Source organism: Gallinula chloropus, assembly GCF_964237585.1.
Source record: "Gallinula chloropus genome assembly, chromosome: 1".
Taxonomy (NCBI): Eukaryota; Metazoa; Chordata; class Aves; order Gruiformes; family Rallidae; genus Gallinula; species Gallinula chloropus.
This window is the reverse complement of record NC_140085.1, coordinates 151,619,604-151,632,198: the sequence shown is the minus strand read 5'-3', so window position 1 is coordinate 151,632,198 and position 12,595 is coordinate 151,619,604. Positions and strand designations below refer to the sequence as shown.

At 37.9% G+C, this 12,595-nt stretch overlaps 1 protein-coding gene across 1 annotated transcript in view; it reads left to right on the top strand.

Annotated features, from left to right (window-relative positions):
- Positions 1 to 10,881: 10,881 nt before the first annotated feature.
- The window catches only part of MYO16 (myosin XVI), a gene marked incomplete at both ends in the record, with an annotated part of 300,019 nt that continues 298,305 nt past the window's right edge, over positions 10,882 to 12,595 (top strand). Inside the window, 1 exon segment of the mRNA XM_084276764.1 lies at positions 10,882 to 10,909. Coding sequence (XP_084132890.1) covers positions 10,882 to 10,909 — 28 coding nt within the window.

Genomic DNA, 12,595 nt, shown 5'->3' with positions numbered 1-12,595 from the left:
CGATCAGAAAGAATCTAGGGAAAGAAAAATGCCTGTGAAGGAGATGGTAGTTTCCAACTATTTATCTTTAGCAGTGGGCTATGGATTATTTGTTGCAGAAGAGTAGCTGGTAACTCTGCTTTTAACAGCTAAGATAACCTGAATGCACCTTGTTCCCTTCACGTATCTGTTTCAGGGAGAGTACTTTTGAACTACTCAGTCTGTTTTCCACTCATTGCCGCTGTTTGTGACATCTCAGAGAGCATCTTGGTGAGCTGCAGGGCTCTCCGTTTACAGGTGGAGGATCACTGGGGAGCCAGGGGCTGCCAGCTCATCTGAGAAAGAGCGTGAGGCAGATACCAGGCAGCCATGGCTTGTAGCAGTGTGTTTGCTGATGCTGGTAACCTAGCTGCTCGCTACAGAGTCCTTTTACCTCCCGTATTAAGATTATAACTGTTTTTAGTAAAGTACTTTGATATGTTTTTAGTAATGTAAAATGCTTTTGCCTGGAACAGGCTGCCCAGTGAGGCGGTTGAGTCACCATCCCTGGATGTGTTCAAAAAAAGGGTAGATGAGGTACTTAGGGATATGGTTTAGCATAGGATGGGAATGGTTGGACTTGATGATCTTAAAGGTCTTTTCCAACCTTGTGATTCTGTGATTCTGTGATATTGGCTAACTTGAAATCACTTGTAGTTTAAGGTAATTGCAAACACAAGTATTTATTTAGAGCATACAAAGTAGATTACAGTTTCAAATATCTATACAAAAAGGTGGAATCAATAAGAAAAATAACAGCGAAAGCAAAGATAACTCTATTAATCTCTTGCTAAAAAGTTGAAATCTGAAAAACCTCATTCTTCTATCCAGATGACTTGCTGGAAAAGATTTCCTGAGCTGTGTGATCAAGGTGACTGCTTATTTGCATGATGTCTCAGATTACATCCCTTCCTGGTGAGGAATATCACCTTTTAGTCACGTTTATTCCTATTCAGAGTATATTAACATGTCACTTATCCTCATCTGGAATACTATGTCCAGCTTTGGAGCCCTCAACACAAGAAGGACATGGACCTGTTGGATTGTGTCCAGAGGAGGGCCACAAAAATTATCAAAGGTCTGGAACACCTCTCCTATGAAGACAGGCTGAGACAGTTGCGCTTGTTCAGCTTGGAGAAGAGAAGGCTCTGGGGGACTTTATAGCAGCCTTCTGGTACCTGAAATGTGCCTATAAAGGGAAGAATTGTTCATGAGGGCATGTAGCAATAGGTTGAGGGGTAATGTTTTTAAACTAGAAAAGGGGAGATTTTGGTTGGATATTAGGAAAAAAATTCTTCAATATGAGGGTGGTAGATCACTGGAACAGGTTATGCAGAGAAGTAATGGAGGCCCCATCTGTGGAGATATTCAAGGTCAGGCTTGATGGGGTTTAGAGCAACCTGATCTAGTGAAGATGTCCATGCTTATTTGCAGGGGGGTGGACTAGATGACCTTTAAAGGTCCCTTCCAACCTAACACATTCTATGATTCCATGATTATCCAGAGCGTAGGTTGAACCCTCCTGAGACACAGTGTCTGGTACATCAGGAGCTATCTATCTACTTTACTCCGTAGGTCTATTATTGGCAGCTTGATTTGGTGATGAAAATCTTCTGCCAGCATTGTCACCCCCAGTCTCACTGTGAAATATTGGCATCTACTAAGTCTTATTTTTCTATCACCTTTTAAACTGATTAACCTGTATCATGCCAACATTCAAGTGCAATTGTTGCACACAGGTGTTGACTGAGACTGGAAACAAAGATGTTTAACCAATCTGAGATGAAAGTACCTACTGGTTAACTGATGTCCTAAATTAGTCTTGGAAGGACTCTGTTTACTCAGTCTTTAACCTGTGCCAACTTTGAGGTACTGTAACTGCAGTTGCACATTTTAGAGTGCACCACAGAAAACCAGCTATAACTTGTCTTCTGTATTATGTATAGTGTCCTAATCAAAAGGAGAAAAAAGTCAGAGGCACACACACACACACACAAAACTTATCACAAAGCCTTGGACTTTTCCATAGTATTATTGGTATGTCTGTGTGCTAAGCCTTTATAGCTTTTTTTCATACATTTAAAGTCCATTTTTGAAATGTGCTTCTGACCATTAAATGCATCCTAATATGAAACTGTCTTTATCAAACACTCTAAGTATGTGTTAGTTTCAGACTCTATAATTAGGTTCAGCAAATGCCAACATTTTTTTTCGCAGATGTGATGATTTTTCTCCCTAAAACATTAGGAACTGAATCCAGTAAACCTGTTAATGCAACATTTGTTTTATGGAGATGGAAGACTCAGAAGGACTGTCAGTAAAAGGTGATGACACCTATCCACTCTTGACTTCAACCAGGGCCCCAGGATCAGACCTAGAGTTGGCGAGAAAGATAGTCCCACTAATTTCTCTAGTCAAATCAGCGTTGCCCGCTGCTGTGTTGTCCTTGAATTTAACAAAAATGTGTTGGCAATGATAAGTGGTTTCAAAATGACAAAGATATTGAAAAATGGATAAATGCATAGTGTCCAGTTAGGACCAAGTTCAACAGAAGCACTGAAAAGATGTAAGCAAATTAATCTTGGTGTGCTATGCATAATTGCCAATTCTTTTTTTTCAAGATAACTAATTTATGTCATTTTCCAATAATATTAGGTTATTCACTTCAAAGAGTTTAGCTTTGCTCCCTTTGAAGATGATGACAGACCCCCTACTGATTTTGAGGTTAAAAATCTAAGAATTCTGAAAGAATGGTTTATAGTCAGTGCCAGCTTGTGTGGCTTTCACTTTTTCTAAGAATTTATAGCACTGAGTGGCAATCCTTGGACATTTCAACACAGTGTATTTTGACTAAAGGGGGAAGGAAAGATCTTCTCATGCAGTTTGCCCTCTGCCAGGCTGTCAAAGTGCTGAATACTTCCTTTCTTTCTCTAGGAAAACTCTGCTCTAAATGAAACAAAATAAAAAAACAAACAACCAAAACCCAACCCTTGCAAATTGTTTGAAATGACGTGATTTACCCCCCTGGATAATTCTTATTTATAGACATGTTTTACCCCACTATGTTTGTGCATTTAATTTATTTTTTTTTTTACATTCTCAGGTGTCCCTTGCTATTTGAAAGAAAAGGTAATTACTATTGTATTTCCAAGGAAAGAATATTAGAACAGTGAACTACTTTTCTAATACAGTGTTTGATTGAAAGAAGTAAGTGTTCATTTGAGAGCAAAGAAATGAATCTTCTGTTTGTTATGAACAGCCAGCCATTCCAGTAAGAAAAGAAATGCATTATTCTGTAAGAATAGGTTCCACGGGTTTTCAAATCATTGGGGAATGAAATATAACGTGAAGTACATTATTATAAAATAGAAAAACTGGGTTCCGGCTATCTGAATTTTCACTAAATTTAGATAGTGTTGCTGACATTTATTGCTGCTCTTGTGGTTTGTACAGTAACTGTACAAAGCTGCCTTTACTCTTTGCTTGCTCATGTGTAAATCAGCTGCTCATTCAATTGAGGAATTTTGTCTTTATTTTTCATGCTTGTACAAAACACGGAAATCTGACCTGGGTATTTCATTTATTTCTGTTTGGAGGAACTGATTACCAGGGCGTCTTGTATTTATTGATTAATCCTTGGCACTTTTTTAGTCTGTGTTTGGGGAATCCTCCCTTTTTCTGTTCTTATTCACTGGTATCTCAGCCATGACCTATCCACTGCCCACATGGGAGAAGTTCTTTCCCACCATCTTTCTGGCTGCCTTTGTTTATAACCTCACTAACTGCCCTTAATTTGACCTCAGATAATTTTATTAAAATTATATTGGTTTACTGCTTTCTCAGTGTTGTTTGGACATCCCTATAAATCTGTTCCTTTAATAGTCATCTTACCATTCCTCTGTTTTGTAGCTCATTTATATACCTCTCTTGTCTCCCCCTCCTTCCCCTAAGAGCTGCCTAATTCTTGTGAGCTCCTTATTTATTCTCTGCTAATTTGAGAATGAGATGTAATTCTATTATATTCATGCTGAGTGCAGTAAATTTTGTATCACTCTGTCTTGTTCACCAAGTTGATCTACTTGTCTATGGCATCTTCTAGCTTTATCGTGGTATGTTACATCATGTCAAAAGTTCTTATCATCATACACTTTGATTTGATTATTGTTCTCACCAATTCAGACTCTCACCTGGTCTCTGTGTCCAGAACGATGGATTCCTTAAGCGTTGATGCACACAAATTCAGAAAAGGAAATAAATAAATGCAGCCATTGGAGACTAGAGAAGGTGCAGAATCAGAGCTTCATGTTGCTACACTGTGCATATCTGGCAGCATTGTCAGTTTATTAAAAGCAACATTTATTTTTCCCAACCTGGCATGCCTTCCCTACGTCCCATTTCTGTTCTGTGCCCCATTCATAAGAAAAACTTGGGACCCAAGTATGAATTGGCACCTTGTGCTGAGATACATGAAGAAGGGAGTGCAGAAAGTCTCTGACAAAGAAGTAATATTGTATTTAGTAGGAGGTAAAAAGGACAGTAGAAAGATCAGGCAATAAAATAGGTCTTGGGTAGCCCTAATTTTAGTCTTTGTTTTTCAGATTGTCCTATATATAATTTAATAATGTCCTATTTTGATTACAGTGTTTATATTGAAATTAATATATGGCTGTTGAGTCTCCTTCTCTGGAGCTATACAAAACCCATCTGGATGCAATCCTGCACAACCTGTTCTAAGTAATCCTGCCTGGGCAGGGGGGTTGGACTGGATGACCACCATAGGTCCCTTCCAACCCCTATGAATCTGTGAAACTGTGAATCATAATTGTCAGTACAATAAAAGCTGCCCAATATTCATCTTCTATCTACAAAACCCCCCTCAGTATCTTGTCATTTCAGTTAAAATTTAGATCTAAGATTTATTCTGTTCTAGTTCTGTAGCACCTGAATATAGTGCATTGAATGTTTTTTTTGGATGTCATGATTGGCTGATTTAAAATACTGTCACTTTATCAACCCGTACAAATCTTCAACATTCATTTGTTGTCGGTGTTTGGTTGATTGCCACACCATCTTCTGTGCTGTCCTACAGTCCCTGAAGAGTCCAATTCTGCCACTTCCATCTTCTGTGCTTTTTCAGCTGCCCACGTTGGGTTTTTTGTCCCAAATTAGGAACACTTTCTATCTTCTTCCGCAATCCTTTCAAGTTTTCTCTAGTTCAAGATTTACATTGTTGTAGTAAGATTTGCCCTGACAAAGGATATACACAATTTCCTGTGGTTTATTCTTGGCTTTTTATCCATCCTCTAGTATGGTGATTATTTGTCTACTGGTTTTACAGTTATCAAGCCAATTAGAAAAGGTAAAAAAATTGGAATATAATGCAGTGAGTCATGTAATTTGTTAATTATCGGGAGGATAACAATAGACTTTTAATGATGAACTGAATTCTTATCTTTGTCTATTTCTTTCTGATCATATAATAACTCCTTACATGGAAATTCATGATTGTTTTTTTTCCATTTTTTCTTGGGTCAGGTGGTTGTGATGACTGTCGTGTTTTTCTGCTTACCATTTTAACATGTCTTGATAGTTTCTTTTCAGTCTCATATGGGGCTTTTCATATAAAAATCTGCAGCTCCTCTCTGTAACATCTTTACATCAAATCTAGTAAGGAATCTAATTTTAAAAGCCATCTACACAGATTGTAATGAAGAAAGTTTTATCGAGCCACTACCACTGCCAAAGGTAGAACTAGCCATATATGAGACTATTGGGATTTCTTTCTCGTATTTGGCTTTGTTACTACCCTGTTCTGGGCTCTCTCACCACAAGTGATAGCTTCTTCGTCTCTTCCAGTTAAAAAAACTACCAGAGAAGTCTACACACAGCCTAGAGATGGTAATTTTGGGAGGAAACAAGTGGTACTCTCAAATGGCACATAACTTCTACTGGTGATTTTGTAAACTTCATCAGTACTGGGCAGTAATATCCTGTGATTTTAGTCTACCATTTCCAATCTATTAAAGCAACTACTGGTTAATTCACCCAAATACTCAGCTGCAAAAGTAAATGGAGAAGAAAAATATTTTTGTCACTTTTTCTGTATGGGTTTGATCCAGTTGTAGCTGAACAGGAGGAAGATTGCCTACCTCTTGAAAAATCAGGGCATTTCCAGTATAATTGAAAAGGAAGAAATTGTGCAGAGGTTGGCGGAGGAAAAGTTGTCAGTCTCTCGGTGTCAACTGCGCTCTGAGTGATTGAGTGAGTGATTAGATTTGGTTTGTTGCTACTACCTATGGAGCAAACCTCGCATCCTTCTCACAGGCCAGTACATCTGAAAATGTATTTGAATAAAACCACTGTGTTTTGTTCTGCTTTGATGCATGTAGAGAAAATTAGTATAGAGTCCTTCTTGCTAAGTATCTACATCTGCTATGGCTCATCCCTAGCTTCCTGATGAGCATACAACCACCAGATGTTATCTGAAGAGTGGCTTGGTGGCAGCTGGATAGCATAGACAAGGATTCATTACTAAGCAGGATCACTTGTCAAAATAGATGAGCAATGTTAATGTTACTCTGCATTCCTTTTTTTTTTTTTTTCTGTAGTCTCAAACCCATAAGTAATGCAATGAAATTGTAACACCTGAAGGATTATAGCAAGCTTTGTCACATGGAGTGAAAATGGCATAAATGGAGAGCATCTGTCATAATTTTAAAACCAGTAGTGATGGTGTTTTTCTCATCATTCAAATTGCTTTCATGTAGTTCTGCATTTCTCTATCAAATCCTACAGTTATATGTGAGTGATAAAATATTAAGGTGATAAAAATATTAGATGTTCAGTTGTTTGCAACACCGAACAGTAACAAAATATTTACATGGCATGAATACAATACAGCATGTCAGTTCTTGGCAGCAAGACATTATTTTAAGCAGTGGTTTTGTTTGCTAGGTTATTGCAGGGAACACTTCATAGGTGCTTTGTCTAAGGCAAGCTTTGAGCCTTGGAAACTGAGATGTGGAAGCAGTGTCTGCTCTGAGGTGACAATCCATAAATGTGTGTTTATCTTAAGACAAATCACTATCCTAGTGATAGGTGACCAGTTCCAAGATTCTACTTTAAAAATCTGTAATTTCATTGAATACTGCATTTCTACATAGCATGAAAGTGGCTATGGGAAGAGGCGGCAATTAATTTTTCCTGAAGGGCTAAATGTATCTTGTTTTCTGACTTTTATTCTATCTTCTCTCTGAAGATGAACAAAATTGAAATACATAAAGTGTTTTATCATGAGGTTGATTACCAGCTCAGTCTTTGTCTCCCAGTCCAAGTACACTTGTGCTTCCTTGTATACTTAACCACTGGCATAATCTTCTTGAAACCAGTGGGGCTGTGTGTGAAAACCTGTGTATGGTCCCTAATGTTCAGAGAAAGAAGTTCTACAGTGCATTTAGAGCTCGTCCAGATATGCTTCCACAGTTTACATGGTTGGATTTTTAGTGTCATTCTTTTTTCTTCAGAATTCCTTTTTTTATTGCTGGAGTTTAGTCGGGAGAAAATATCTAGCAACTAACATCCCTTTTCTTGTGAATAAGCAAATTGTTCAATTTTCTTTGTAAAATCACTGACAACAAAATATTCCCTCCTTTGGACTCATCTCAGGAACCTAAATCTTTCTTTATGTTCTCACACCTGAAATCTTTGCTTGTGACATGGATATCCACCACCATGAGTACTGCAATTTCTTTTCTATTTTTCTTTCTGGACTTTCCAGTCTAGCAAATGGTTGCAGTGGAAATCATGTGTCTTTCCTACAGATGGAACCAGATTTTTTTCCTCTTTACTATTACTATTCTGGCTTCCTTTTGCCTTAAGTTTAGATGTCACTTCTCTTCCAGTTCTATCCTCTGTGTGCACTAGTATTTACCCCTTGTTCTCATTTCTCTTCATTACCCATTTCATTCCCATTAGCCTGCCTAGTATTTTTATTTTCTCTGTTTCTTTAATGCTGCCCTTCCACATGCATCAGAACATCCTGCTGACAGCAGTATACAATGCTGTTTTCTTTCATTTAAACTTTTACTTCTTTTGCAAAGCCTACTAGTGATGATTACCCATGTACTAAAATTAAATTCAAAATTCAGGAAGCACTCGTGATATTCTAACATGAAAGGCCTTCTGGGGTAGCTGTCTGTTGGTGCCTTTCTTTCAACCACCAGCAGGCTGTCATTCATACTTAAGCAGATATTTTTGGCACCTGGAGTCCTGGTGAAGGGGAGATGCCAGAGTGCCCTTTTGCAGGTGGGTACATGCCACCCCACGTTCTTGCATAGTCCAAAGATCCATCTGAAAGGCACAATCCCCAGCTTTGGTGTAGCATTTCAGACCCTTCACATGCTTCCCAGCTTACATGAACTAGTCCAGGTTAGGATAGAAGAAATTGGAGACATGTTGGCTATGTAGGTAAGCAGAACACAGTTCCCAGTTAGTCTGATATAAGTATGTCTTCAAGAGTTTATTCTGTACCTTGATACTGTCTGAGAGGGACTATGTTTCTCTCCAATTTCCTGCAGGATAGAGTACGCAGTCTAATGTGTCACATAAACATTACTAAGTTCCACCATCCTAAATTTTCACCATGGCAATTCAATAGATAAACTCATACATTACAATCTGAAATGAGACAGATCCAAATCCTTTTTCTACCATATTTTTTTCAATCCAAAATCAGAAATGTTTCTTCTTTCTTTCTTTCTGTCTTTTATTTCTGTATTCAGAACATCTTTTGTCTGTTGCTCCCATTCACCAGTGTCTACCAAGAGCCATCCTGGTTTTAGCCAGCCTGGGTCAGTGGAAGCATGATGTTATTAGACACAGCAGTCTGTCGACCTGACAGTACCACCAGAGATGAACCTGTCAGGAATGTCTCCGCCAAAAAGTATTGCTCAAAGGGCTTTTTGTCAGATTGCTTGACACTTGCTCATGAACTATGACTAACATTGCCTCTTAAAACACTCTGTATGTTTATTTTATAAGCCATATGGCCCAAAGTGGCCTAGTGTTATATAGGTGTGAAAGAAAGTCTGGATAAATTTAAATACTTTGTACTTCTGAGCTTTCCAGTAAAAAGTTTCCATTGTAATGTAATTACTGTATTGTGTTTTATACAATTTATCACTACTTCCCCTGGTTGTTTCTAGATATTTTTTCTCTTTAAAAAAGCCACCTAAATAATTAGTCCTGTAAAACTATTGTTGTGCATATTACACCTAAAACCAGATTTGAAATATATGGTTGTTGGGAGCTGAGAGATTTCATGTAAGGATTTAGCTAATGGACCAATGGAAGCCTGTGAAAATATATATATATATATATATATATATATATATATCTTTATGCTCTTGTGGTAACTTTGCAGAATAGTTAATAGAATCTGAGTTAGTAATCCTCACTAATGAGTTAGAATCTTTTCCCTTAGCAGTCTCTTTAACACTTTGTACCTGTTAAAAATGGTATGTATGAAAAAGCAGCCTTTGAGATGAATAAAAGGTTTAAATATGGCTGGGCTCTCAGTTTCCCTTTGCAAGTGCTCTCACTCAGTGAAGTGCTGACTGTGGTAAACGTGACACATGATGAGCAAACATAAATCTTCTTGGAGCATAGTTTTCTTAAATTACTATTATTTGATTTTATAAAAATAAAATCTTACTAAAATTTTACTCCAGTTCTGCTGTGGGTTTCTTGAAGAAGTACTAACCAAAATTCCTAGGTGAGTGCTCTTGGAAAAGTAATGAAGGGATTGTGTTCAGAGGATGATGCAGCCTGGGTGTTTAAAATACAATGCAGGTCTGCCTTTTGTGTGCCCTTAATCTGAAACCGGGTAACGCGTCAGTATACGTTGGCTTGTTATTCCACAGCCGGATAAATCATTGTATGGACTTCATCTTGGGGATGCGTTTTCTTAATCATTTTTGTCTTAGAATCAGGATTAAAATATCATCAGATAACATGCACGTAATCATGATACAAACCATGCAGAGCTTGCAGTTTCTTTCTTCTGACATAAATATTTCATCTCTGAAAAAGATGCAATGTAGTACAAAGAAATGACAAAACAAGAACATATCAAGGAACGTACACACAAGCATGATTCTTAGCTCAATTTAAATTAACCCATGCATAAACCAGGAGAGTCTGAGGATGGCTGTGATCTCTACCCTGATTTTTACCTTACAATATGCTGAAAAATGATCTGTGATGCAAAAAGATGGTTATTTTTGGCAACCTAGATCAATTTCCTATTCACACAGCAACTGGTGGCAACTAAAAATAATCCTGTTTTAGTACCAGCTAAGAATCTGGTCACATTTGGCACACGAACAACATGCACAAATAAAATTTAAGATCCCTTGTTCTGCTATTTCATTCCAGCCTGTTCATCAAGCTTAGTTTGCTGCCATTTGAAAGCTATTGAAAAGCCATTAACTGGCAGGACTGCGAGAGCCGCAGTGCAGCAGCACACCTCAGTGCTGGGAGAATGTGGCTGCAAGTGCACACCAATTAAATCTTTCTATTCCTGGGGATGTGGGATTAGGAGCGGTGTCAATCAATTGTGCTACAATAGCACGTGCAGCAGTCATGGTTCAAGACGCACAGAGGTTTATCATAACTCCAGCAGTCGGGTGAGGATGACTTGGGAGCCTCCGCAAGATCCTGGAACAGAAACTACATTGAATAATGTATTCTGAGGTATACCGGATACCTGAGGAAGGGCTCTAAATAATGCATTTTCTGGGCATGACAGTTGTAGCAGAAGAGAATGCTGAAACCTGTAGCAAGACTACAGCCTGAGATGAAAGAATGTCTCATTACCATTTTATCAAATGCTGTAAGTAACAAAATGGCTATTTTGATTTTAAAACTGCCGTTTTATTTTCTGAGGTGTGTCTTTTTGATGCATATGCAAAAAGTCGAAGGCAGATGCTGCATGATGTCAACGTGGTAGCAGGGAAGGGGAGCTGTTACTTTGCATGTGAATATGCAGGCAGAGCACAGGGTTTCTTTTTCTCCTCTGTTCAGAGGCAACTTCATTGTGTGTGTGATAAAGCTCTCATTCTGAAGTTCACACTGATTGGCTTTTAGAACTTTTATTTAAATTTAGCACAAAAAAATATAATATCCAAAGAGAAGAAACATGTCATTCTTGGAATGATGTTAAACATGCCCATAAGGATAACCTTGGACATGGCTCTTACACTTTCGGATGGTAATACAAATGAGAATAGCTTCATAATTATGAGCACATCTAATCATCTATTGTATATCAGCTGCTCGTGTCCCCTGCTTATCAGAATATTTAGCTATTTGGTGTGACAGACTTTAAAAAAAAAAGAAATGAACTTTTAACCTTGAATTTTTGTAAGCTGCCTCCCGAAAGACTGAAATTAGAATCTATGCTAAATGTATTTATTCAATGCAGAGGAAATTCCTATTCCTAGCAGCATTTTTTTTTTTTTTTTTTTTTTTGTCTATCAAGGCTGCTTGTCTTCCTAGCTGCACATTTTCTGAGGTTTTTGTTTTTGCCTTTTAAAGCATCCAAGGTCTGAGTGGAAATTGCTGGCTTTACATCAGATAAATCAATTATTGTTCAGATACTTGGTCTGAGCAGCCAGTAGTAGTTTGTTAGCCATGGGTATTTTTTACTGCAGGACTTGGAAAACTTCAGACTTCTACTGATTGTGTCATTGGTTTTACATGACAAATAGCAGATTGCTGTAAAAGGTTTTCTCTCTGGATTGTGGTCTTTGATGACTTAAGTGTACGAAGGACATTTCTGAAACTAATTTTAAAATACTGTGTTACAGCTAAGAAATGAGTAACGTGATCCTTTGATGTTTTAATATGAAATTAAGGTGCCCTGAAAGTAGTTCAGTAATTCAAGGAGAAATGATTTATGACGGCTTCCTCTTGTCTGGATTCAATGGGACCTGTGTATGGAACCGCTTTTAATACCGCTGGGAGTTACAAGCCTAAATTCCCTGCTCATGCAGAGAAGCACGGATTAGTTTTACTGCATAGTTTACTGCTCAAGTCTTTGAGCTTGTCATAAGACTTGACAAATGCAAATGAGGAATTTGCAGCATAATACCTCTCTTGAAGATGTCAGAAAAGTATTGTTCGGTCTTTATTCACGTTGGAATTACTTTCTTAAAGTGGAACTGTAGCGAATGTATATGGTCATGTGTGTGTTCAATAGCATGTTAAATATGCCACTGCAACAAAACTATAGGTTCCTGATTTGGAAGGAAATGATGATGACCATGAGGTTCTCTCATTAAGAGAAAGCAAATGAAAACTACTTGGGATGTTCACTGCATTGGTTAGAGGACAGAGATGAAGGACTAAAGTAGAGCAGAGGTGAAAGCTGAATGTACAGCATCCGTTTGGGCAGTATCGTTTCCTCTTTTCCAAATTTGCAATTTTGTAATTACTGATTTCTCACTAAATCAGGGTATTTAACCACAAACCACTTTTCATTCCAAACAGTGTGCTTTAGGAGACAATGGGTGCTGGC